Source organism: Aulonocara sp. 'chitande type north' Nkhata Bay, linkage group LG18 (assembly GCF_057382095.1).
Source record: "Aulonocara sp. 'chitande type north' Nkhata Bay isolate Kocher_YH1m ecotype deep benthic linkage group LG18, A_spYH_male_GT1.1, whole genome shotgun sequence".
NCBI lineage: Eukaryota > Metazoa > Chordata > Actinopteri > Cichliformes > Cichlidae > Aulonocara > Aulonocara sp. 'chitande type north' Nkhata Bay.
Window position 1 is genome coordinate 39,111,261 of NC_141361.1, and position 23,233 is coordinate 39,134,493.

Sequence of the window (23,233 nt, forward strand, 5' to 3'; positions counted from 1 at the left end):
CTGAAGCTGCATTTGATTTAATTTAATTTAAAAAAAGAGCTCTTTTTCATCTGCAATGGATTCACTGCCCTGCTTATAATCACAAATCACAAAAGAGTGGCAAAACAATTATTATGTCACTCTATCATCTGATTATGCATAATGTGGAGGTCAATAATCCTTTCAGTAAATCAGAGTTTATCAGGGTAAGCCATAAACTTTAGATTGTGCCTTCCACTGCCTTGGAAGTGGCTCAGCTCCTCACTGAGCATGTTTTCTGTCTTCGTGCTATTCCATATTTTGGACTGAGGTCTGCAATTCACGTTTAGAGTCTGGAAGAAATTCTGCGCTCAGGTCAGCCTGTCATAAGGTTTTCATCCTCATAGTAATGACCAGACAAGGAGGCTCAACCAGGAGCTAGAGGCAGCTCTGCATTGTGTAGCGTCCTCCAAGGGAACCACCTAAGCTCCCACCTAGTGTGGACCACAACACCCTAACGTCTGCTGCCACAGAGCTGTCTCCCTTTGAGGTGAGCTTGGGATACCAACCTTTCCTCTTTCCGTCTAAGGAGGCCAAGTTAAATGTCCCATCCATCCACCATCACCTCTGTTGCTGCCAGAGAGTCTGGAGAGCCACTTGGCCACTTTGCTAAAGAATCGCAGAATAAACAGCGTGCAGACTGACATTGCTTTCCAGCGCATAGAAACATCCCTAGTCAGAAAGTCTTGTTGTCAGCAAAAAATATCCAACTTTACAGTGAATCCAAAAACCGATCTCCAAGTTTTGGTGGCTTGTTTGAGATCCTGTATGTGTCTGCACATATACTTGGCCAATAAACACGATTCTGATTCTGATTCTGTCAATAAATAATTCTGTCATTCCATCTCAGATTACCTCAGTATATGAAAATTCACAACAAAACCAAATTAACTGCTAAACCTTTCCTCACTGTCTTACGAGTAGGTTCATTATTCTGTTGGTTCACAACAATGACAGGTGTTTAAATTCTTTTTTTCTTTTAAGAAGAATTTATTTAGCATAAGAGCACGAAAACACTCTCAAAACACATAAAACTGTTTTAGTGGCAAAGTGCAAACCCCAAAATAATTATGCTGCAGAAAAATAAAACTACACTAAAACACACACACCAACTATTTAACAGGTTTAATATCTGACTTTATAAAGGCATGGTGCAGACATGAAAAAAATAATTTTCTGCAATATGAGAGTAATGAGCTCCACTCTAACCGGTCGTTAAGTGATGACGTGACGAATCCTACTGCGTTTAGTCCTTAGTGGAGCAACAGAGTCAAGGATGTTGGAGCATATTGAGTTAAAAAGGTTAGCTAGTTCAACTGATAGTTCCGCACTAGGGTTGGCATCATAGAGGAGCGAGTTAGTAAAAGTGGGGGGAAAGTGAGCAGTGGTCACTGAATTGTTCGCATCTGACGCACAGGTTGCTCGCTGTCCAACTCCACATTACACACTGCAACATTAAACATAACTGGGAAATGATCTGATATCCCACAATCCTTGATTTCCGTAATCCGATCGTTAAGTGATGACGTGACGAATCCTACTTCCGGGTCTAAAGTAGTCTGCGTTTAATATGGCTTTTGTGTTGTTAACATGTTTAATGTTTTGTATTTTCTTCTATTTGATCTCAAAAAGCTCCTAAAACAGTCAGTGATCACTGTTGACCTCCCTCGGCTTTTATTACCGCTAATCATTTATTTAAGCTCAGTTTTTAAAACCTTAGGATGTAACTACAGCCCAGCCCATGCAGCAGTATATGAATGACTAACCTCGTATTGTGGATGGATTATCTCAGTTGTTCTCCTGGCTGAAGTTTGGTCCTTTTACAGCATCCTGCCATGCGATTACATTTGTTCCTGACCACCGAGAACACTCACGGTAACTTTTATCGAGTGGAAAAAAAGTTAGCTTGTTTATATTATGCTAACATAGCTGTGTCGCTAGCGGTCACGTAGCACATCATTATATAGCAGCTAGCCAAACTTCAGTAACCCTACAAACGTCACTGCTGTTTAGTTTTCTGTCTTCATTTATGCTGGAAGTGATAACAGAGCTGTACGTTTGAATTTGTTTCCAAAACCCCGCAGTCAGGACATGCTATATTGTATTTAGATAGAAGCTAGCGAGCTAACTTCCTGCTAACTTCTCTGTTAAATGTCATAAATTCCGTTTTCATGGATGCCTGGATGTTAAACTCAATTGTTACACCTGGTAGAGCAGAACGCTGATCATTTTATTAAAGATGAAAGACTTTAGACAGTTTTTCAACTCTCAGTAATGCCATAGTGATCGTTTGATATATGGACCTGCAGCGGAGTTTAGACCCAGACACGGCTAGTCACGTCAGACTTAACGACCGGATTGAAAGGTGATAACACCAGAGCACATTTTACATACAGGTGTACAAACATGTGTGTGTGTGTGTGTGCGCGCGCATGTGTGCGTGTGTGTTAACCACGCCTTTTGCTCCATTTCTGAATCTCAGCTTATCTGTTTGTTCTTCTCTGTGCAGAAAACCTGGAACCACTGAGAGTGATTTTCTAAGAGACAAAGAGAACTGTGGGTCTGTCTGCACTGATTGCAAATCTTTTTTAAAGCACTTGCTGAAATAACTCTTGCTAGGGTGTTTTTTTAACAGAAGCCCAGTGAATCATCATCAGAGTAATAGCTGCAAATGTTAACAATCCTATCCCAATACTTAATTATGACGCTGATAAAATAATGAAAAATAAATTTTCACTCGATCCAGCTGGACTGCACTGATAATTGATAATTAAGGTTGCTCTCGACTAGCTGCGTGCACTTGATTTGTAGAAACAAATATTCGATGTACATATGTATCTATCCTCTGACTTTTTTGTTTAGCACTGAAAACAAGAAAACATAGCTGGGGCAGTGAATGAACTGTGGCTGAACAAATTGACAGCACAAACTTTGTTATGCAGTGAAATGCACTCCCTGTAGGAGATAATGAAGGTAGTCCCTTGTAATGGTCCTGCTTCCCCTCACCATTCCCTCCTCTGGGACAAAGCCATACACCATGAACTGATAGATATGCAAAAGAGAAGACTGAGTGTAAATTAACTCAGTAATTTAGGTGTTACAGAGGCATAACGTGCCTGGTTGTTGTTGTTTTTTTGTTTTGTTTTGGGGTTTTTTTCCCTTGGGCGGGGGGGGGGGGGGGGGGGGTATTCTTTCTTTCTTTTCCTTCATTTTATTATCTGCTGCTATATGTGGTGTGGTGTAAATGCCACTAGAAACACTATGGAGGCATCAACAATTTACATTTTGACGCCAGCCGTAGATCTGGCTCCTGTTATACCGTAATCATTACTACATCTGAGGCCAACGGGAGCATTTTACTCACTTCCCCAGATAAGTGTGTCCACCTTCAAGCCAAGCTAATGATCACTAGTCTTTGAAACTGTGGTGGAGCCACAGTGTGATGCACTGTGCACAAATTTCTTTGCTGGTTAGAAAACAATTATACCGTAAATCATTGTGTTTGAATCTGTTTATTGCTCTCAGCACAGCCACACAGCAAAGTTGGGCAGAAAGAAAACAGGGTTCAAACAGGATGACAAGGAAATAACAGAGCACAATAAGGTGGTACAGTGATTAGCAGTAGTTTTATCAGATGGTAAGAATGGGTTTCCTCTAGATACAAACCAACTGCCTTAAGGACAAGAAGTGTGGAACCTCTTAAGCTGCTGAGGTATCTCAAGCTTTGCCAGCCTCCATCCATCCTTTGTCTTCTACTCATCCAGTCCAGGGTTGCAGGTGGGATGGAGCCTATCCCAGCTGCCATAGCGATAGGCTCCCCATTTACACCCTGGACAGGTTGCTAGTCTGTCGCTGGGCTAACACACACAGACAGACAACCATTCACACCTATGGGCAATTTGGAATTACCAATTAACCTATCCCCACAAACAAGACATGTGGGAGGAAATTGGACTAGCTAGAGAGAACCAAACAGAAAGACCCCACCCAAATGGTGAAACCCAGAGCCTCCTTGCTGTGAGGCAACAGTGTTAACCACTACACCGCCATGCTGACCCCTTACACCTCTGCCAGCTTGTTCAATCACATTATCAGTGATGCATCTTGGGTTTGGATGGCCAGGACTACAAGACCTGGAGTGTACAAATGATCAGCCAATCAGCTTCTGTGTTACCCCACAATGATCTTCAAATGAGCCACCATCTCTCCCAATCAATGCCGATTTGGCAAAAGGTGTAGGATGACTGACAGCATCCATAGAGCCCAGCTGCATTTGGAAAGACCCCGGCAGGAAAAACAAGCCCGTTCTTATAGAATTTCTGGTAAATGAAAAAGTCTCACCAGGCTCATCTGGCATGCTTTTGGGACACATGACATGTCCAATGTGTCTAATTGCTCTGCCAGAATGTAACTAGACTGTACAATGCCCAGCAGTAACTTTGCTGCTTTTCAATGTCAGTGTTGGGATCAAACCTACCAAAGCTCTTTTTCCTCTATATAGACAAAGCAACAGCCGATTTTTAGCTTCCCTGGAACCTGCTGTATACCTGTTATGGCCCTGGCCATATTCATTACAGTTTAGTATTTCTTCTGTGTGCTGTTTTGTGCATTAGTATGACCCTTCTTCTTTATCTCTGAGTCTCTCTCTCCAGGTCTCCTAATAATTGGTCAAATCCATGGCTTTAAATCCAGCCTTCAACATCACACACATTAGTGGAAGGATTGGCTGGATGTGATGCCATGCAGCTAAATTTAAAGACATGCAGCGGGAGCCACAGGCAGATGGGGCAATGGTTGTCAATGGTTTAACCCTGAATAAGTGTTCAAATACTTGGCTCCATCATTTCCAGTGATGGCCAGAGGTGGCAAATGTACAGCATATCTGTACTTAAGTAGAAGTACAGATACTAGTGTTAAAAATACTCCAGTAAAAAGTACAGTACTGATTCAACTTCTTTACTTGAGTAAAAGTAAAAAATAACTCTTTGGAAAATGTTTCTACCAGCAAAGCTAACTGAACTTCTTCCTATATTAAGGTAATAATAAAATAATGTTAGTAGATGGAAATACAAACTTTATTTCAGTCTCTCAACTTGAATCTGTAAAGTAGACCATGAGCAGAGAAAAAGAAGGAAAATTAAAAAAACAAACAAAAGCAAAACAGTAGCTCTATTTTGCCTACACTGCACTAAAGAGGAAAATGAGTAGGGAAGAGGTTAGAGTGGGTTTCAGCAGGTGGAGGATCCCTAAAATCACCTGTAATGGCTCAGTGTAGAGAAAAGAATCACAACTCACAATAATTTCTATTGTAGATTTTCCTAGTATACAGGCTGTGATTCAGCTACTTTAAGATGGCGATTTTAAGATGACGCGGCCACATCCAGACGCCTTCCTGACCGCTCCGTTCCGATTGTGCACCTTTTTAGTTTTTGCACAAGTTGAGGAGCGTGTCAGGTTACATTTCACTGTGTGTTATACTTGTATAACTATGCATGTGACGAATAAAGAACCTTGAACCTTGAGCTAACCTGCTGCTCTTTTTGGATATACACAACCGAAGTCAACAACTGGATTCAACCAAATGTCAGCTGATGTTTGATGAGTTGTCCTTTTTTTTCTATAAAGTTGTTATGAAGGTGGAATTCAGTAAATGAATCTCAGCTTAACTTTAAATTAATCTCTGCAACACTTCATTTAAGCTAACTCTGACCATGAAACCACAGCTGCTGAAACCAGTCACACACACTTTAAATCCAACACAGTACAGCAAATTATCCTGTTTATCAGAGTATTTTCATGCAACCTTTAAAATGAATTAATGTTGCATGAAATAAATAAATAACACAGTAAGTCTACCTCAGTTCTTACCTTTAAATCTAACCTCTGTTGTCCGTCTCCTGTCCTGTTTTTCTGATCTTTCTCCATCTCTGAGTGAAGTTAATTCTCTTTCTTTTCTCTCCCTGTGAAATACAGCAACTGGACCTTTAGCCAGCAACACACTGTGAGACCGACTGCACACAAACACTTTGTTTGTTTGCTGATGTTTGTTGAGTATGTTGTTTGTATGTTGCATTTAAAATTGCCTGCCACAACATGTTATTGCCTTTATCCTCGCTCATCTTCTGTACTGCTAGGTAGATGTGGAAGTAACGCAAACGTAACTTATGGACACCTGCAGTCATTCTGGTGTCTAAAGGCTCGCAGTTGCAGATAAGATGCAAGAATCATGACTTCAATGGTGTGTATTGAAGACCTGTTGGACAGCTTCAAATACCTCGGAGTTCACATCACGCAGGACCTGTCAGGACCTGTCATGGTCCTGTCACATCAACACCGTGGTGAAAAAGGCCCGTCAGCGTCTCTACCACCTCAGACGCTTGAGAGACTTCCAACTGCCCTCCAAGGTGCTCAGGAACCATAGAGAGCATCCTGACGGGAAACATCTCAACCTGGTTCGGGAACAGCACCATGCAGGACAGACGAGCTCTACAGAGGGTTGTGCGGTCAGCTGAGCGCACCATCCGCTCCGAGCTCCCTGACCTGCACTCAATCTACAGCAGGCGGTGCTGGACCAAGGCCAGGAAGATCGTGAAGGACCTCAGCCATCCCAACAACAGACTGTTCTCTCTGCTGAGGTCAGGAAAGCGATTCCGCTCCCTGAAGACCAACACAGAGAGACTGAGGAGGAGCTTCTTCCCGCAGGCGATACGGTCTCTCAATCACACCCCCACACAGTACTGACCCACACATACAGTTCTTACACACACACTGGACTTTCTGGACTTTGTTTTTGCACAACACTGGTCACTATATTCTTCATTTCCGGTTAATACTTGTACAGCTGCTGTTATTGTGTATATATTTATTTATATTTAGATTTCTTCATACATTCTTATATAGTTCTATATTGTGTATTTTGTTGTACAGTTATTTTATTTTCAACTTTAATTTATATATTTTATCTTATTCTTCCCAGTTAAATTTACCCTTCATTCTAATTTGTGTTGTACAGTTATTTCATTTTAACCTTAATTTATATTTTATTCCTTCCTAGTTAAATTTACCCTTTTTAATTTTTCATATTTATTTCCTATCTTATTCATAGCCTTTTCCTTTTTTGTTTTCTTTAGGTCACGAGCAGTTGTCCAAGCATTTCACTACATATCGTACTGTGTATGACTGTGTACGTGACAAATAAAATTTGAATTTGAATTTTGAATTTGAAAAAACACCTTATGTCTCAAGCTCAATGACCTCAAGAGAGACTGAAGAAGAGAAGGCATGACCATCTTTAAGAGGACATACGGGGAGTGTGAACTTCATGCCAGAGGATTACTTCAACTTTTTCATATGGAATGCAGCTAAGCCTGTGCTTGCATGAGAAAAATCACTTATTGTATACAATTTTATAAACTATTGTTATAGTTATAGAGAAATTATCGTTGAAACACACACACACACGCAGCAGCCAAAACATGTAAATAACATGTTGCCAGGTAACTAGAGTGTTGTTTTACACGTTCTGTGGTGTCATAATAACTCCTTTGGAGATTCAAGGTGTAAAGGTTTGTATATCTTTCTCTTTATGCCACAAACCCCAAAGGTCACTATTGATAAACTTATTTTAGGAAAAGTAATGGAATTTAAAGTTATGGCATTTCCATTTCACAGTTAGATACTTTAAAATGCAATGATGGACAAGAAAGGCAAGCAGCGCTTGCCTTGAAAACACACAAAAAAAACCCAATTAATTAAAATGTACTAAAAAGCGATCTTTGTCCTTTCCTCTTAAACAGTGCTGTTGTTTCTCCTTGCCTATATGTAAAAGTTACTGCTTGCTAATGTTAAAATGCCAAAGGAGTCAAAATGACACATTTGGCACCTCCAGTGCTAAACTTTTAACCTTGCAGAAACATTATTTGAAGCATCTTTTCGGCATTTAAACATTAAAAATTAAAACATTAAGATGTGCAGACGGATGTATGGCTGTACAATCTGAGAACACGATGCCTCTGCAAGCATACTAAGCAGCACACTGACAAATATCTTGACTATATTTGACCTTTTTAGCAATAGCAGACAGCTTTTAATCACCACTGCATGCCATACTGTATTGTGAACATTTACATCTACCTGTCCAATCGAGACTTTGATGTTAAAGATAAGATTCAATTAGCAGCAGGAAAACCAGGTCAGATCCCCCCGTAAAGACACCACCTGGCTCTTAGTCTCGCTCTCTCACGCATGCACAGGTGGGAAGTGAATTACAATGCGTTGCTTGATTAACCTCAGCATGGAGCTGAGCTGTTATGTTTAGAGAAGGAGCTCTTCAGTCAGATCCATTAGTATTTACGGCCACAGCATATCACTGTGGTGGTATATTTTCTATAGCACTGCAGTCGAAAGCTCGAAAGTCACATGCACGTAAATATCTTCTGAACAGTTGAATATATTCTATTTAAATTACATTTAGTTTTAACTGACTGTAACAGGAGATGGTTTATGTTTGGCGTAAATGAATGTAGTTGAATTTATTGCAGTACTGTTTATTTATTTTTGTATGAATTCACAAGTCACCACTGTGGTCTAAAGTCATCAGCACACTGAAGTCCGATTTCCACATTCTACCAAAGCGTCCAGGAGTCAGCGCCTGTAGACGCTGCGTCAGTTTGATTGGTCCATGCTCTTTGAGTTTGGAATATGATTGGCTGTCCACCTCTATGCCCGACTGAACGTGGCTACACCAGAGCCGAGCACGTCAAGACGACAAGCGAGCCGGAACTAGGTGTACTAAAAGAAGTAGGCCGAGTGTGCTTTTAAGATTGACGCATGATTTTTGTTATGATAAAGATATACTGAATAATTATTTCGAGACAAAGATTCTGACTTATTTTTTATTATTATTATTTTGTGTGTGAACTTTACTACCGCAATTCCCGCACAATAGTTAAATATCGAATATTTTTAGGGCAATGCCCTTTTACTTTGAAAGGCACACCCGGAAAGCTAACTGTTGTACTGTATGTGTCAGTGCTGTTACCTGTCAGTAAGTGAAGCAGAGATAGGCATGTACAGACAAATGAGCTGAGGACATGTCATTATTGTAGTAACAGCGCTGCTGCACCGAGTCCAGCCGGCTCCACGTCCGCTGTTAGCTGCTATAGCTCGCTTTCCTCGCAAGGTAAGACAAGCTACCAGCGCTCCCTCACTATTCCCGACGTGGACCGTACCTCGTAAACAAATGTGAAATCTTAAGACAAGTCTCGTATGGCGATCAAAATCCCAGCGGTGAGAACGCGTTGAAAATATTGTTAATATTTTACTTGTATGAGCCTACAATTCGGCATTCGCTAAGTCCATAAATAGTTCGTTTCAAGTACAGTTTGATCGGATTTATGCTTGCCTTTTCCGCAAGTGACCATACTGAACAACTACAGGTGACGTTTTAGGAAAAGCACTTGTTGATCCCTCCGTAAAGTTCCCAAAGTGCTCCCCTCTTTAAGGTTTCAGGTCTCAGTTTCAGTTGTGTACACGTGGAGGTAAAATAACACTTCAATAATGTATAAGCACACTAAACTTACTGAAAATATGATTTGCATTTAAATTGTATGTGGTTTGGGGTTTTTTTTTAATACACAATATGTTGTGTTTTTTGAAATGTCTTCACACTTTAAGACTCTGTTACTTAGGTGTAGTATACTGAAATTTGATTTTAGTTTTTACTGTATATGCCTTTCTGTACTATTAGGCTATCAAGATGACTGCATGGGTTATTCAGATGATGGTGATGGTGCTCTCTGTCTTTACTGGCAGCAGCCAGGGGAAGAGGGACAAGGTGCTCTACTGTTCTGGTAAGTCATGCAGATCTGACAGAAGCTTTCTGTCTCAAAGAATATTGCTGCTATTTTAAGGAAAACCACAACTGAACTGCAATGCAAAAGCATCTCACCAAGTAACTCCAGAGTTGGCAAAAGTACAGACATTCTGTGCTTAAGTACAAGTACAAATACTACTGTTAAAAAATACTTCAGTAAAGTTGAAGTGCTGATTCAACTTCTTTACTAAAGTAAACATAAAAACTGCAGGCTCAGAAATGTACTCAAAGTAATAAAGTGAAAAGTAGCTCTTTGGAGGATATTTCTATTTTCCTGCAAAGCTAACTGAACCTCATGCAATATTTATATGATAAAATAATATCAGTAGATGGGAATACAAACTGTAAAACTTTTTTAAAAATTCGTATTATACTCAGCTTGAATCTAAAGAAAAGGGACGGTGCGATTCCACATGTACAGACCCAATATCTGATTTAAAAACCTCATCAATCCTCATCTTTTAATCTAACCTCTCTTCTTCCTCTCCTGTCCCGTCTTTCTTATCTTGCACAGTGTGTTGTGCACAATAAATGCAAAAATGAGGAGAAATACTTACAACATGCACAAACATATGACCCACAGCATGTAATTAATTTGCATGAATGTAATGTTGTTGATATGCTGCTTAGAGATGCTGGTGGAGCCAGTGATAATCGATAAGGGAATCAAATCGGGAATCAATTCCCATCCATAGCATTTTGACCTTGTAGCACTTCCACAAACATCAGTATGAGACTGAATTCTGGATGATTTTTCATGTTACTTACGTACTGATGTTCACTAAATTCCAGGCTGTGAGCTGTTGCTTGTATTGTTTCCATCACTGAGGTTTACCTCTGTTTCCCAGCATGCAAGGCAATCGTGGATGAACTGAACCACTCAATCAGTCAGGTGGACCCAAAGAAAACCATCAATGTCGGCAGCTTTAGACTCAACCCTGATGGAACCATGAAAGACAAAAAGGTACTTTACGCCAGTGTTTACACACACTTGCCAAAGCCCCAACAGATGCTTCCTCATCGGTGACCCCCCTATGAGTAAAAAGTGGGAAGGAGGATCAAAGTTTTAACAGGAAGAAACCTCCAGGAGAACCAGGCTCAGGGAGGGGCAGCCATCTGTCGTGACTGATTGGGGTTGATGGGGGACGACAGGACAAAGATACACTTTTTAAGAGTTGCAGAAACCAGTAACAACTAAAGATTAAATACAGAGTGGTGTGTAAACACACAGTGAGTGCAGGTGAATCACAGTGCATCATGGCAGGCCCTCAGCAGCCTGGGTCTATTGCAGCATAACTGAGGGAGGACTCTGGGTCACCTGATCCATCCCTGACTATATTCTTAAAAAGTTAAAGTTTGAAGCTTAATCAGTGTCTGTCTCCCGAATCCACCAAAGAGGGGTCTTAAGGCTCTGCCTTCCATTCTATTTCTAAATATCCTATGAACCACATGTCTGAGAGTGAAGTGTTCTCTCTCGTCTTCATTATTCAATACCTTGTATGCGAGAAGAATTTTAAAGTTCTGGGTTTAACAGGCCAATGAAGGGAAGCCATTACCGGTGAAATTTGCTTTCTTTTTCTAGGAATGACGTTTTCCAGCTCTAAGTGGAGCATTTTGGATCAACTGAAGGCTTTTCAAGGAGTTTTTAGGACAGCCTGATAACATTGAGTTACAATAGTCCACCCTCGAATAGATGCATAAACTAGTTTTTTAGCGTCACTCTAAGACAAAATGTTTTGAATTTCCTACACATTTGTTTAAAAAACTCTAAGGTTCCTCACAGTGTTACTGGAGGCCAAGGCAATGCAGTTCAGAGTAGGGCTGCTCAATTAATCAAATTTTAATCACGATTACAATCTGGGCTTTCAACGATCATTAAAAATGACTGAGCCGATTATTAGCCCCTCCCTCGTGCTTTACTCTCGCGCTGCTCTGTGTGGCAAATCGAGCGCACCTCTCTGCATTTCGAACACGTGTCACAACAATTAAGAGCAGCGGTCTCCAACCTTTTTTTGCGCCACGGACCGGTTTATGCCCGACAATATTTTCACGGACCGGCCTTTAAGGTGTCGCGGATAAATACAACAAAATAAAACTAGTACCGGTACCAAAAAAAGAAAATTTATTCATAACACACGTGGAAAGACCCAGGAAAACAGAGTAAACGATAAAAACGATAACAAAATAACGCTGAAAACCGATAAAAACCCTGAAAACTATACATTTCACACCTGAGCCTCAACGAACCAAACGACTCACGCACCGGTACCGGTCTGAGGCCCGGGGGTTGGGGACCGCTGAATAAGAGGACCCGAGGGAAGCTCGGAAAGCTAAGCAGAAGTTATTTGGAGAGGAGAGTGACTGCTGTTGGTTGAAAAGAGGTAAAAAACCTTCAGTGGTGTGGAAACATTATGGGTTCAGTCAGACGTGGATCAAGTAGACACAGTGTGTAAACTTTGCTACAGTGTCGTAGCTGCAGCACAGAGCAACACTGCAAAGTTCACTAAACATAGATGTTTACATTTTTCATTTCTTATATTGCAAACATTTGCACTGTTATCAGTATTTGCACTATTTTATATTATTTTTTGACAATCTTTAAAGTCATTATTCAATACATTGTTATTGTTAAATAAATATCGCCAAAGAATCGAGATCTCAATTTCAGTGAAAATAATCGTGATCATCATTTTTGCCATAATCGAGCAGCCCTAGTTCAAAGTAAGCATCAAGAAATCTCGGGAAATCTTGGGATAAAAGGAAGGCTGGTGATTGGTCTATAATTAGCTAAGACCCCTTGTCTGTGAAGGTTCTCGGTCATCCAGGTCATCGTAGTTTAAGGAGCTTGGAAAGAAAAGCGTCTGGTCTTTTTAAGTTACTTAAGTTACTTCTTAACTTAAGTTACTTCTTAAGTTAAGAAGTAACTTAAGTAAGTCCAGACGCTTTTCTTTCCAAGCTCCTTAGACTAAGACCCCTTGGTTTAACTGATGGCTTTTCAAGTAGCAGTTTAATTACTGCGAGCTAGAAGGTCTGTGGTACATTGCCCATTAATAGAGAGAGTTGATTAAAATAGAAATTGAAGCATAAATAAATAGTTGGACTTCTTTGAACAGTTTTGTAGGAATGGGTCCTAAAGACACGTTGATGGTTTGGTAGTTGCTGAAGTTAACTCGGAGAGATCAGTTAATTCTCAACACACTCTCACCAAACTCTCTGCACTTGCTAGCACATCTCCACGTTAAGCACTCTAAGCTGCTGCACATCCTTTCCATCTCGATCACCCCGCCTAGTCCATTTGTCCTTCCTGTTTAGCCAGTGAAATCAGAGCTGCTGGTTTGAGTGTATTAAACAGTTTGGGTATACTGTATGTAGCCATAGGGAACACAATAGACTACTTCCACAGTTTAGGGACTCATTTCTGCACACAAGACATGATAAATGTGTCATAAAACACATGACCAAGTTGCTATGCATTCTTCAGCAGTCTTCCTGTAATCCCATCCGACCCGAGGCTCTTATTTGCCTTTGATTTTTTTCAAAGACTGACTGAACATCATGTACATTTTAACAGTGCAATCGGGGTACAAGGAGCCATTTCTACATAGATGCTGTGATTAACAGATGCGGTCTTTTCATGGAGGAGTCGATTGATCTTTGTTGTTACTGTGGCTGTGTGCATGACACTGTGTGAGCGCAGAAGATTGATCCAGGCTATTGTCCTGCTGTAATGAGGTCACCCCCCCCCCCCCCCCCCCCCCCCCCCCCTGGAACTATGACGTTTCCTGTTGCTCAGAGGCCAGAAAATCATGAGGTTTACAGCTATACTATTGATTTCTGGAGCTTTAGCGTTTGTTGTGACTATCACTATCACGATAACTGCACCGATCAGTGTGTGCACGTAGGCGTCGACACCTACAGGCAAATTCAGAATCACAGATCTTGCCTTATGACAACTGTTTTCAACACTGATATTACCAGCTCAGTGTAGCCATTAGATGTTCTGTGTGACGACATAAGTCATCAAGTTTTACTGCATAATTTTCCTCAAAACAAAGTCCAAACTATCCTCTAAGCATTTACATGTATCCTGATTAGAGTTAGAAAACAGCATTCCAGTCACCCAGCAGGGAGAATGAGCTTCCTCCAGCAGTGAGCTCCTGCTCTACTCTGAGCTGACACTTTCCTCTACCTGTTGTATTATCTGGTCAATCAGATGTTATTGAGCCACATAAGAAGCCAAACCTTGATCCCATGCCCTCCCGGCTCCCTTCTTTTCAGCAGCTTTTGACCTAGTGTGAATCAGAGAGGGAGGGATGTCACAGCTTAGATGCCATCAGTGAGGAGGATTTGCAGGTTTTAAGTCTCTGCTCTTTGGCCTTGTCACAGTAGGACTTCCTGGGAGTATGGGGCTGCTCTGTGCCACAAAAGTTAAACCTGCCTGCCACAACAATGCCACATTTAAGGCTTCCAAAGACATTGAACTTAGTTGGAGCGGGTTGATCTCATAGTGAACGGTGGGAAGTCATGCATTGAGAATGAGAGGATGCACAATAGCATGCTGACACAATGACACATAATATCATGGTCTAGAAATGTGACTCAGTGAGGTGACAGTCATTTTTTTTTTAATCCAACAAGGATCTTTTATTTTTCCTTGGAGGTTTCTTAAAGGAATAGTCTAACTTCCAAACAAATTTCCTTTCTTTGCTTACTGTTTGATTTGGTTGATATCAGTCTCATGTCTGAGACTCTTACTGCACACGGCATTAAAAAAAACAGCGACAACCCTCAGGGCAACAAAATGAACCCATTGTTGGAGTGCCAAGTTTTGGGACTTCCAAAAGTCAGTCAGTCCCAATAAAATTCCACGTTAACTTGACCTGCTAAACAGCATAAAAAGCATGTTTGAAGTTTCCCACTTCACATCGTTATTGATGTATGAGACTAGTATTTCATTATTCAACTTGTCATGTCTCAGGTCTCTTTTGTCTTCCTCCCCTCACCCCAACCGCTGTTGCACCTGTGCAGCACATAATACACCTTCTAACTTGGCAACATTAGTAGCTAACTTGGCGCTCCTGCTTATTATATAAATATGGTATCTTTTGGCTCTTAAAAACACAACAACAGCGACAACATGGCGAATGTTGAAGCCTTAACGTGAATTCTAAAGCCAGTGGGGAACACTGTGGTGGCTACATTCATCAGTCTGTGGACAGGACATGTTCTTCTGTGAGCTCCAGAGGCAGCGTTAGCATTGTGAACGGCCTTTGGGGCCCAGGCCCATCCAAAAGGATGACTGTGCCCCCTCAGCTGAATTCTACTGACTTACTTTTACAACTATAGGTAAAATTAATCGTTGTACAATAATAATTGTTATTGTAGTAACAACCAAGCCCATATTAATAATTTGGTCAATAGCAATTTAGAGCATCTACAATGAAATAGTAAAGTTAGTGAGTCTAATTCCCTCCTGTCAGAGTTGATTGCCTGTCTAGTCCATCTTCTGAGGTGCTGACCCTGTTTAGAGGTGCTCGTAGATGTATGTTTGAAGTTTGGACAGTGTAGAAGGTCAAAAACACAACATGTGAACAGCCAGATTTTCCCTAGTTCAAGTCTTCATGATGGCTTTAGTGGATTTTATGAGATCATCACTAGGCCAGCATTTGATGTATTTCATCGTGGCATATCAAAAGTCAGCTGTCACTAGAGATGAAATATGATAAACCAGATCTGATCAGATGCTGAAAGGTTAAATACACTGGACTTCTTTCTGATTTCTAAGAATCACTTAGAAATAAATCACAGAAACTGGAGCATCACGAGACTTTCTAACCAAGTTTTCTAACCTCTGGCTAGTTTTTTTTAAAATCTGGCTAATGAGAATAAACAGCATTATCAGCCTAAATTTAAAAGCACTATGAGAGCACAATTACAGTGAGAAAGGACCATTTGAGTGCTTTGAAATACTCACATTTACCACTGTAACAAACTAAGGAATGACTAAACTTACCTGACCATGAACACAACAGCCTGTAAAATGCCTCCACTCCTCTGTTAAAATACATAGAATATTATTTTATTCTGGATTTAAATATTTCAAAGACAAAAGATTTTTTACCACTTATTTTCAATACAATATGAAGTACCCAGATAACTTGAGCAAAATATCGTGCGACACATCCAGTTAAAAACAGTCTGGCATGAAGTAAAATGATACAAGGAAGCTTTAAATCTGCAGTTTTCAACTGTTAAAACAATAACTCTAGTTATGCTTGCTCCTCAGTAGAGCTAGCTAGATGCTAAAGTAATGTGACCAAGGCTTTCCCGGCGTGTGCACAAACACATGATAGGGACGAGGAGGAAAAAGGACCTCTTGTGGATGTAAGCAGAACCGTGGGATGAAGCTTTTCTCCACGGGCTAAACTCTAAGCAAAGTTGTGGCACAAGAACAATGATATTAAGTATCAATCCGCCCATCAGATTTAAACACTCACTAGGTGCTTCTGTCATATTCTTTGCTTTTGCCAGTTTTGTTTATGTTCATCAGTGCCATGTCTTACTCTTGTAGTATCTCCGGTTTGGCCTATAATATGGTCCTTTACACCACAGAAAAAGGAGCTTGTGGAGCTTAGCGTACTGTTGAGAAAGTCTTCTCACCTGACTTCTGACAAGAGTGAAGAAGCTTTACTGCCAAACAGTGTTTCAGTCCTTGTGCTGACTCTGCTCGCCACTATCTTCCAAACTGCTGACATCAAGAAGCCCTGGTTTATGATTTAGAGCTCCTATAAAGACGCATAGCATTTCCATTCAGAATGACCAGCTGGTTACTATTAGCTTTACTACTCTATCATAATGAAGTAATATTATTACTGTTAGACCTTTATCAACGACTGCTATTAGAAAATTTGGGATTTAAATGATATATAAAGGTCAAAAATACATTTTAGGTTCTCCTTCCACTTGCTGCCAATGTGACATTATTATTGTTATTTTATTGTTTATTATCATTATTATTATTGTTAATTTATGGGTCTTCATTGGCCAGAACAATGACATTGAAAGGCCCCTGTCCACAGTGGTGCAATAATGGCTCCCTGTCCAATGGGAATTGAATGGAGGATAGCTTCCCTGAGAAGCCTATTCTCTGGGCCAACCAGTCACACCCCACTACCACCTCAGCCACCACCCCCCACCCCATTCTTCAAACAACACTGTGACTGACAGCTCCCTTTCACACGGCTGCAACTGGCAAGGAAGGGCTTTAATTCCAAACCATTTTGTAGCATGGCATGATAATGACTTAGACCCAAGCCCATGGATTGACATGGTTTTATTGTAGGGCCGGGGAGAGCAGCCCTTTTCTTCTCTTTTTTCATGCTGTTTGGATGAGATTGAGGATTTAGTTTTATATTCAGTTTCATTCTCATATAATCATATATATAAAAAGAAAGATATGACTGACATGATGACAATACAGGAACATGTATTATCAATTATTTCTGCAATGAATCAGTTAATTAAACCTGTGAATGTTGCATTGTCAAACATGTACTGTTTTTAAGTCAAACTCCAAAGTATTACATTTGTGCAACAGCTTCAACAGATGATGCTATATATGAGTATTGTTTCTACTGAATGTGCCTTCAGTAGCACTTAAGCTGCCGTTCAGTAATGACTCACTAAATACAGGCTGCGGTCAAACCTACCAACTAAACCTTAATCTGACTGCTGAAGCTGGGACTTTAAACAATGATGAGAAATGACTAACTGAAATATGCAAATATAAACTATGACTTGTCGTTTATATTATTATTATAAGCCTTCCGTCAAATTGGCATGGATATTAGAGTGTAATAAAAACCGAACCTAGCAAGCTTCAGGTAAAGATGATTTTGTGAAAACAGATCATGTGTTCTTCAAAATCATTAAAACAGTGGCGGCTTCTGCACATTCTCAAATTAGCTTTTTAAAAGCTTGGTGGGAAAAAAACCAAGGTATTTAAATATGTCAACATGGTTCTAGGAAAAGTGTGACCAGCATCAATTAATTGACCGAGTTTTAATCCAATAAACAAAAAATTCAGTCATTGAGTGAAAGAAATGACAGCACTGATGCCAAAGTCACCACAAGCAAGTTTTGATTGATAGGCGAGCCTCATCGCCACTGCTCTACATGACCTACATCCCCTAGTGCCTGGCCCTTCCAACCTTTAGCCCTGTGCTGTAACACCTTCTGTCGACCAGCCAACTTTCTTCCTTCTTCCTCAGCACACTGTTAGCAACCCTAACAGTGTTGTCAGGCTCAGGGTCTTCTGCAAGGATTAATGTAGCGTCGGAGAGCTCAGGTGGTTCTAATTGTCAGAGGAATCGCTGGCTGGTTTTGCTCTACTACCCAAAATTTCAGTTTGCTGAGCAGGAAGAGGCAAAGATTTGATGAAAGACAGATGGCAGAGCAGTCCTTTGTCACATCATCACATCTCAAAGAGTGTGTGTGTGTGTGTGTGTGTGTGTGTGTGTGTGTGTGTGTGTGTGTGTGTGTGTGTGTGTGTGTGTGTGTGTGTGTGTGTGAGTGATCAGTATGGCTGGTTAGAGAAACAGAAGAAGAAACAAAGGCTGAGAGTATAATTTATCTATCATTATAAGATCCAGTTCATCTGCAAGAGGCTCAAAAACGCTCCCTTCTTCCTCTGTGTTCTCTCACCACCCAAACTGTCCCCCACCCCCAACCTCCGTCCTGCCACTCTTTGACCAAAGAAAACAAGGAAGATTTCCTCCTTTGATCGTCAGAGGATGGAGGGGCTGAATGGGCCAAAAGACAGCGCAGAGGCAGGGTGGGGGCCGAGGAGATGAGCCGTTTACCCTGCACTTGGCTTCTGTTGAGGCCTTCTGCTTCTCCCATCTCCTCCTCCTACGACCCCACCCTTCTCTGGATCCCAACCCCTCTTTTTGCTAGTTCGAGGTATAACAAACACTGAAACCCACCCCTCCCCTACTTCACCCTTTTCAGTGCCCTATCCTTGCATCTTCACCCCTGGGCGTCACCCCTGTCACCCAATATCCTTCCGGGGATGGAGGGAGCAGAGCACAGCACCTGTCTTGACCCGTCTAGACACCACCGCCCTGTTGATTTGTCTTGAAAGGGATGGGTGGTGGAAGAGCATGGCTGAGTTTGGATGGAGGGTTGGGGAGGGTATTCATGCAGGTTAAAAGTCAAAGTTGGAGGGTGAGGTATTTCAGCGTTGATGGAGAAAACACAGCGGAAACAAGAGGCCACCCCACTGACCCACCCTGAGGCCTGTGGTGTAACACAGCTAACACTAGGCCAACCCAGAGTCTTTTCTTTTTTGCCATGATGCAGCTGTGCTGTTTTGGTCTATCCGGCACGAGTTCTTAGACGTTTCAACGTGGCAATCGGGTATTGGAAACATGAGACAATGGCTACACGGTCCAAGAAGAAGCCGTGCTGGAACATGCCAGTCCAACATGATGATTCCCTCCTCTCTCTTTGGTTTGATTTGCCAGGTCCCATTCGCTCGCTCGGAGACTCACCTCAGCGAGCTTCTGGACAGCGTGTGCAACAGTATGAGTGACTATGCACTCTATGTGGATCCCATCACCCAGCACAAGCAGTACAGGAGGTTTGCTCCCAGAAGCAGTGCTTCCACCGACGACTTCCCCGACTTTAAGAACTTCCAGTTTGATGGGCCAGAGGCGTCCAATGACATCAAATTCGCAGTGAGTGGAAACATGCACTGAAAACAATGTTTTTAAGTAGAACTATAGTATAGTTAGAACTGCAGCCTAGTTCAGGATCATGTACAGAAGCATTGGAAGCATTTCCAGGCCAATTTCATCCATTGCTATGTATTAAGAATCAAAAAACAAAGAAAATTCTCAGAGTTGCTAATTTTGAAACAAGTTGTTCAATAAATGAAGATGTACATTTAAAATTGGAGGCGGTGATTATGACAACCCTGCATCAGTCGGTTTCCAGCGCCGTCCAATCGAAAACAACACGTTTTGTATAGCAGAAGCATTACAAGGTAGTCATACAGTTACTTAGATGTGTAATCTAAATACACGTTTGCTATTTTCATCAATCTATCAGTTGGGACAAAATGTTAGACTAGAAAATCGGATAGTTGCAGTAATGCTATTATTGAAATTCCTTTTATATTTTTATTTATTTTAGTAAATTAATTATTAATCGGTTTGTTAAGCTCACATTGTCAAAATTAACAAAAGTATGCATTTTATTCTAGGCATTTTCGTATATGGATACTTTTATGTAGATGTATATTTCATGTTATTTAAAATAATTGCTCCTATGCAGAAAAAATAGTCTGTTTAAAACACACTACTTGAGCTACAGACAGATGAGAAATGAAAGAAAAACCCAGAACAATAACGTGGCGACCTGCCACATCAGCGTCAGAGCTCCTCGCCATTTATTCTTGCAGTAGACGTTGGAACAGAATTAGATATCGCCTTTTGGGGTTTTTTGATGGTGGTGGTGGAGCATGATGTCAGTAAAACTAGAAAACAGCTAAATAAATACAAGTATATTACTCTTTTATGTCTGACATTGTTCTGAAATCAATTTTCATATTCTTTAAACCGTTCAAAGACGCTGTGTCACATAGAACAAGTGTGTCTACGTAGCAGTGACCCTTCTTTTGATACAAATGGCCCCCTGTAGCATAATGGAGCCAACGGAGCTCTTCACTGTAGGGGTCAGTGATTCAGGGTTTTCCTTTAATTTGTCATGCGTTTGTAGTGTGGCCAGTTGGTTGTGCCAGCCATTTCACCTGCCTTCAATTTGAGAAAGTACTTGATATCACCAGTCACTGCAGAAAACCCGGTCAGTGAGCCATGATTGGATTTAGTGACGTGTAGACTGAACAGCTGTGAGCTTCACCACGACGCACCATGGCGGCTTCACGTGACCGAGGGGTCTGAAGGAATTAATAGGACAGATGAAACAACAGACACGGGGAAAAGTTTGTGCTTTATTCTGAAGTTGGATTGCATCACGAGTGTGATTGGGTGAGCCAGCTCCGAGGAAGGGTGCTTTCACAGAGTCTTCGAAATGGATGAGCGGTTCGATAAACAGGAGAGAAACGTGGCCGCCGCCGCCATGCAAATGGCGTGCCCACAGTGTGTGAAAGATGTGTGTTGTGCATGTATGGTCGAAGCACACTTTGACCAGTGTTTGCTGCGTCTGTGTCTCAGTGTGAAACGCTGGTGGAGGAGTTGGAGGAAGAAATCATCTCTGTGCTGAGCCGGGACAGGCAGGAGAACGTGCACGAGGAGCTGTGCAGCAGAGTCTCAGGTAGCAGCTATGCTTCACACGCGCACTCTCACAGAGCTCACACACACACACACACACACACACACACACACACACACACACACACACACAGCTGTGGAAGCTGCTCGGGTTTGGCGTCCACAGCATTCAGTAACAGCAGAGGCCAGTGTCAGCACAGCTCAGTAGCCTCAGTGTAGGTCAGTGTTAGCTATTTGTGTCTTTAGATGGTGGCACATTTTCGGGTTGTGGAACATAAACACTGATGTGTTTGTCGTCATGCTTTTCCTTTCAGACTACTGTGAAGACAGCAGCCGTGCTAACGAGGAATTGTAGCATCACACTGGATTTTCGGTGCAGCGAGGAGAGACCAGCTTTGACACACATTTCTGAGAAAAAGGTTTTGATAAAAAATGTTTGACAAACAACTGAGACTATTTTAAGTAAATAAAAACCAAATGTTGAGAAAGCACAGTGTTCATTTTTGTCTCTGCATGCTGCTCACACCACAGTATATTAACCAGACCTACAGTAACTGTTTGTTGGTGCGAGTTCCACATATCAAAAGTTAAGATAGTGGTCTCCACAGTTAGTCAGCTGATCAGTTTATCTGGCAAAACTCTTTTCTGCTCTCTGTCACAGTCTGGCTTTATCACCAAGTCCAGGAAAAACATTTGGATTTCTTTGTTTTTTTTTATAGAAAAAAATACACATTATTTCCTTCCTTTGCACACACCATAAACATCCATGGGAGATAAATCTGTTAGTGTGGAATTGTAGACTGCTGGATGATAGTGCTGACTCTAAATGTTCACAGAAGCTAAATGTATTGTGTCAGTGTGAACATGCAGCTTTCAAATTGCTGTATCTTTTCACAAAGACTAGCAGGTGGACAGACCCGAGCCACAACTCAAGCATCTGTTATCTGATTGGACCAGACTTAACAGCAGCTGATTGGTTGAAAACTTTGCATTGATATGCTAAAGGCGGCCGCATGCAGGGGAACCAGAGAGTGCGTTATACTGACGCTGCTTTGTGCCGATTCTGTAGCTTGGTTGGGTTCGCAATAAAAAGGAGACCGAACAAGTGCTGATGGTTATTATATATAATGCATTACTGGTCTGTCATTAAGTGTGACCTGCGCCTCTCCTGAGCACTGGGGGCTGGGTCTTCAGGGAATGGGTATATAGTATCTTTACTTCATTATGCATCGCTAAGAAAACTATCCTCATGAACTGGAAATCAAAAAACTGTTGATGTATTAACATAAAAATGTACTTGTCTGCCTCCTCAGAAAACCTACTGGATGAATTTGTTCCTCTCTGGTCCCCACTGATCTATTCCATTAGTTGGTGTGAGTGCTTGGCTATAGTCTCCTTTCCCTGTATGCCTTGCAGGTGGATGCAGGTCGTCTCTGGGACTGCAGAGGTCTGGCAGCAGGGGTCCGTCTGTCCCTCACACACCCCACAACAAGATTGTTGATTTATGTATATGTCCATTTTCAAATTTTTGTGTTGCAGGTACTGTATGGTTATTTTCCCCACAGGTGGAGCAGTTGGGGATACATTATGCATTTCTATTTGTACTCCTTTTATTACATCTTCGCCGACTCCTGTTTTTTTTTTTCCTCCTCCCAGCAGATTTAAGCCTTATGGGAGTGTCGTCCCCCCCCCCCCCCCAAGAGGGAAAATAGACCCCCTAATGCAGCGGTCTCCAACCTTTTTTGTGCCACGGACCGGTTTATGCCCGACAATATTTTCACGGACCGGCCTTTAAGGTGTCGCGGATAAATACAACAAAATAAAACTAGTACCGGTACCGAAAAAAAGACGATTTATTCATAACACACGTGAAAAGACCCAGGAAAACCGAGTTAATGATAAAAACGATAACAAAATAACGCTGAAAACCAATAAAAACCCTGAAAACTATACATTTCACACCTGAGCCTCAACTCTCGCGGCCCGGTACCAAACGACTCACGGACCGGTACCGGTCCGAGGCCCGGGGGTTGGGGACCGCTGCCCTAAT

The 23,233-nt window shown here is 41.5% G+C and overlaps 1 protein-coding gene across 1 annotated transcript; it reads left to right on the forward strand.

Annotated features, from left to right (window-relative positions):
- Positions 1 to 8,817: 8,817 nt before the first annotated feature.
- cnpy1 (canopy FGF signaling regulator 1) lies at positions 8,818 to 21,671 on the forward strand. The gene is made up of 6 exons (XM_086272503.1): positions 8,818 to 9,199; positions 9,767 to 9,869; positions 10,741 to 10,856; positions 19,417 to 19,629; positions 21,127 to 21,226; positions 21,498 to 21,671. The coding sequence occupies exons 2-6, from the start codon at positions 9,776 to 9,778 to the stop codon at positions 21,536 to 21,538; spliced, it is 564 nt and encodes a 187-aa protein (XP_086128629.1). The 5' UTR covers positions 8,818 to 9,199; positions 9,767 to 9,775; the 3' UTR covers positions 21,539 to 21,671.
- The last annotated feature ends 1,562 nt before the right edge of the window (positions 21,672 to 23,233 follow it).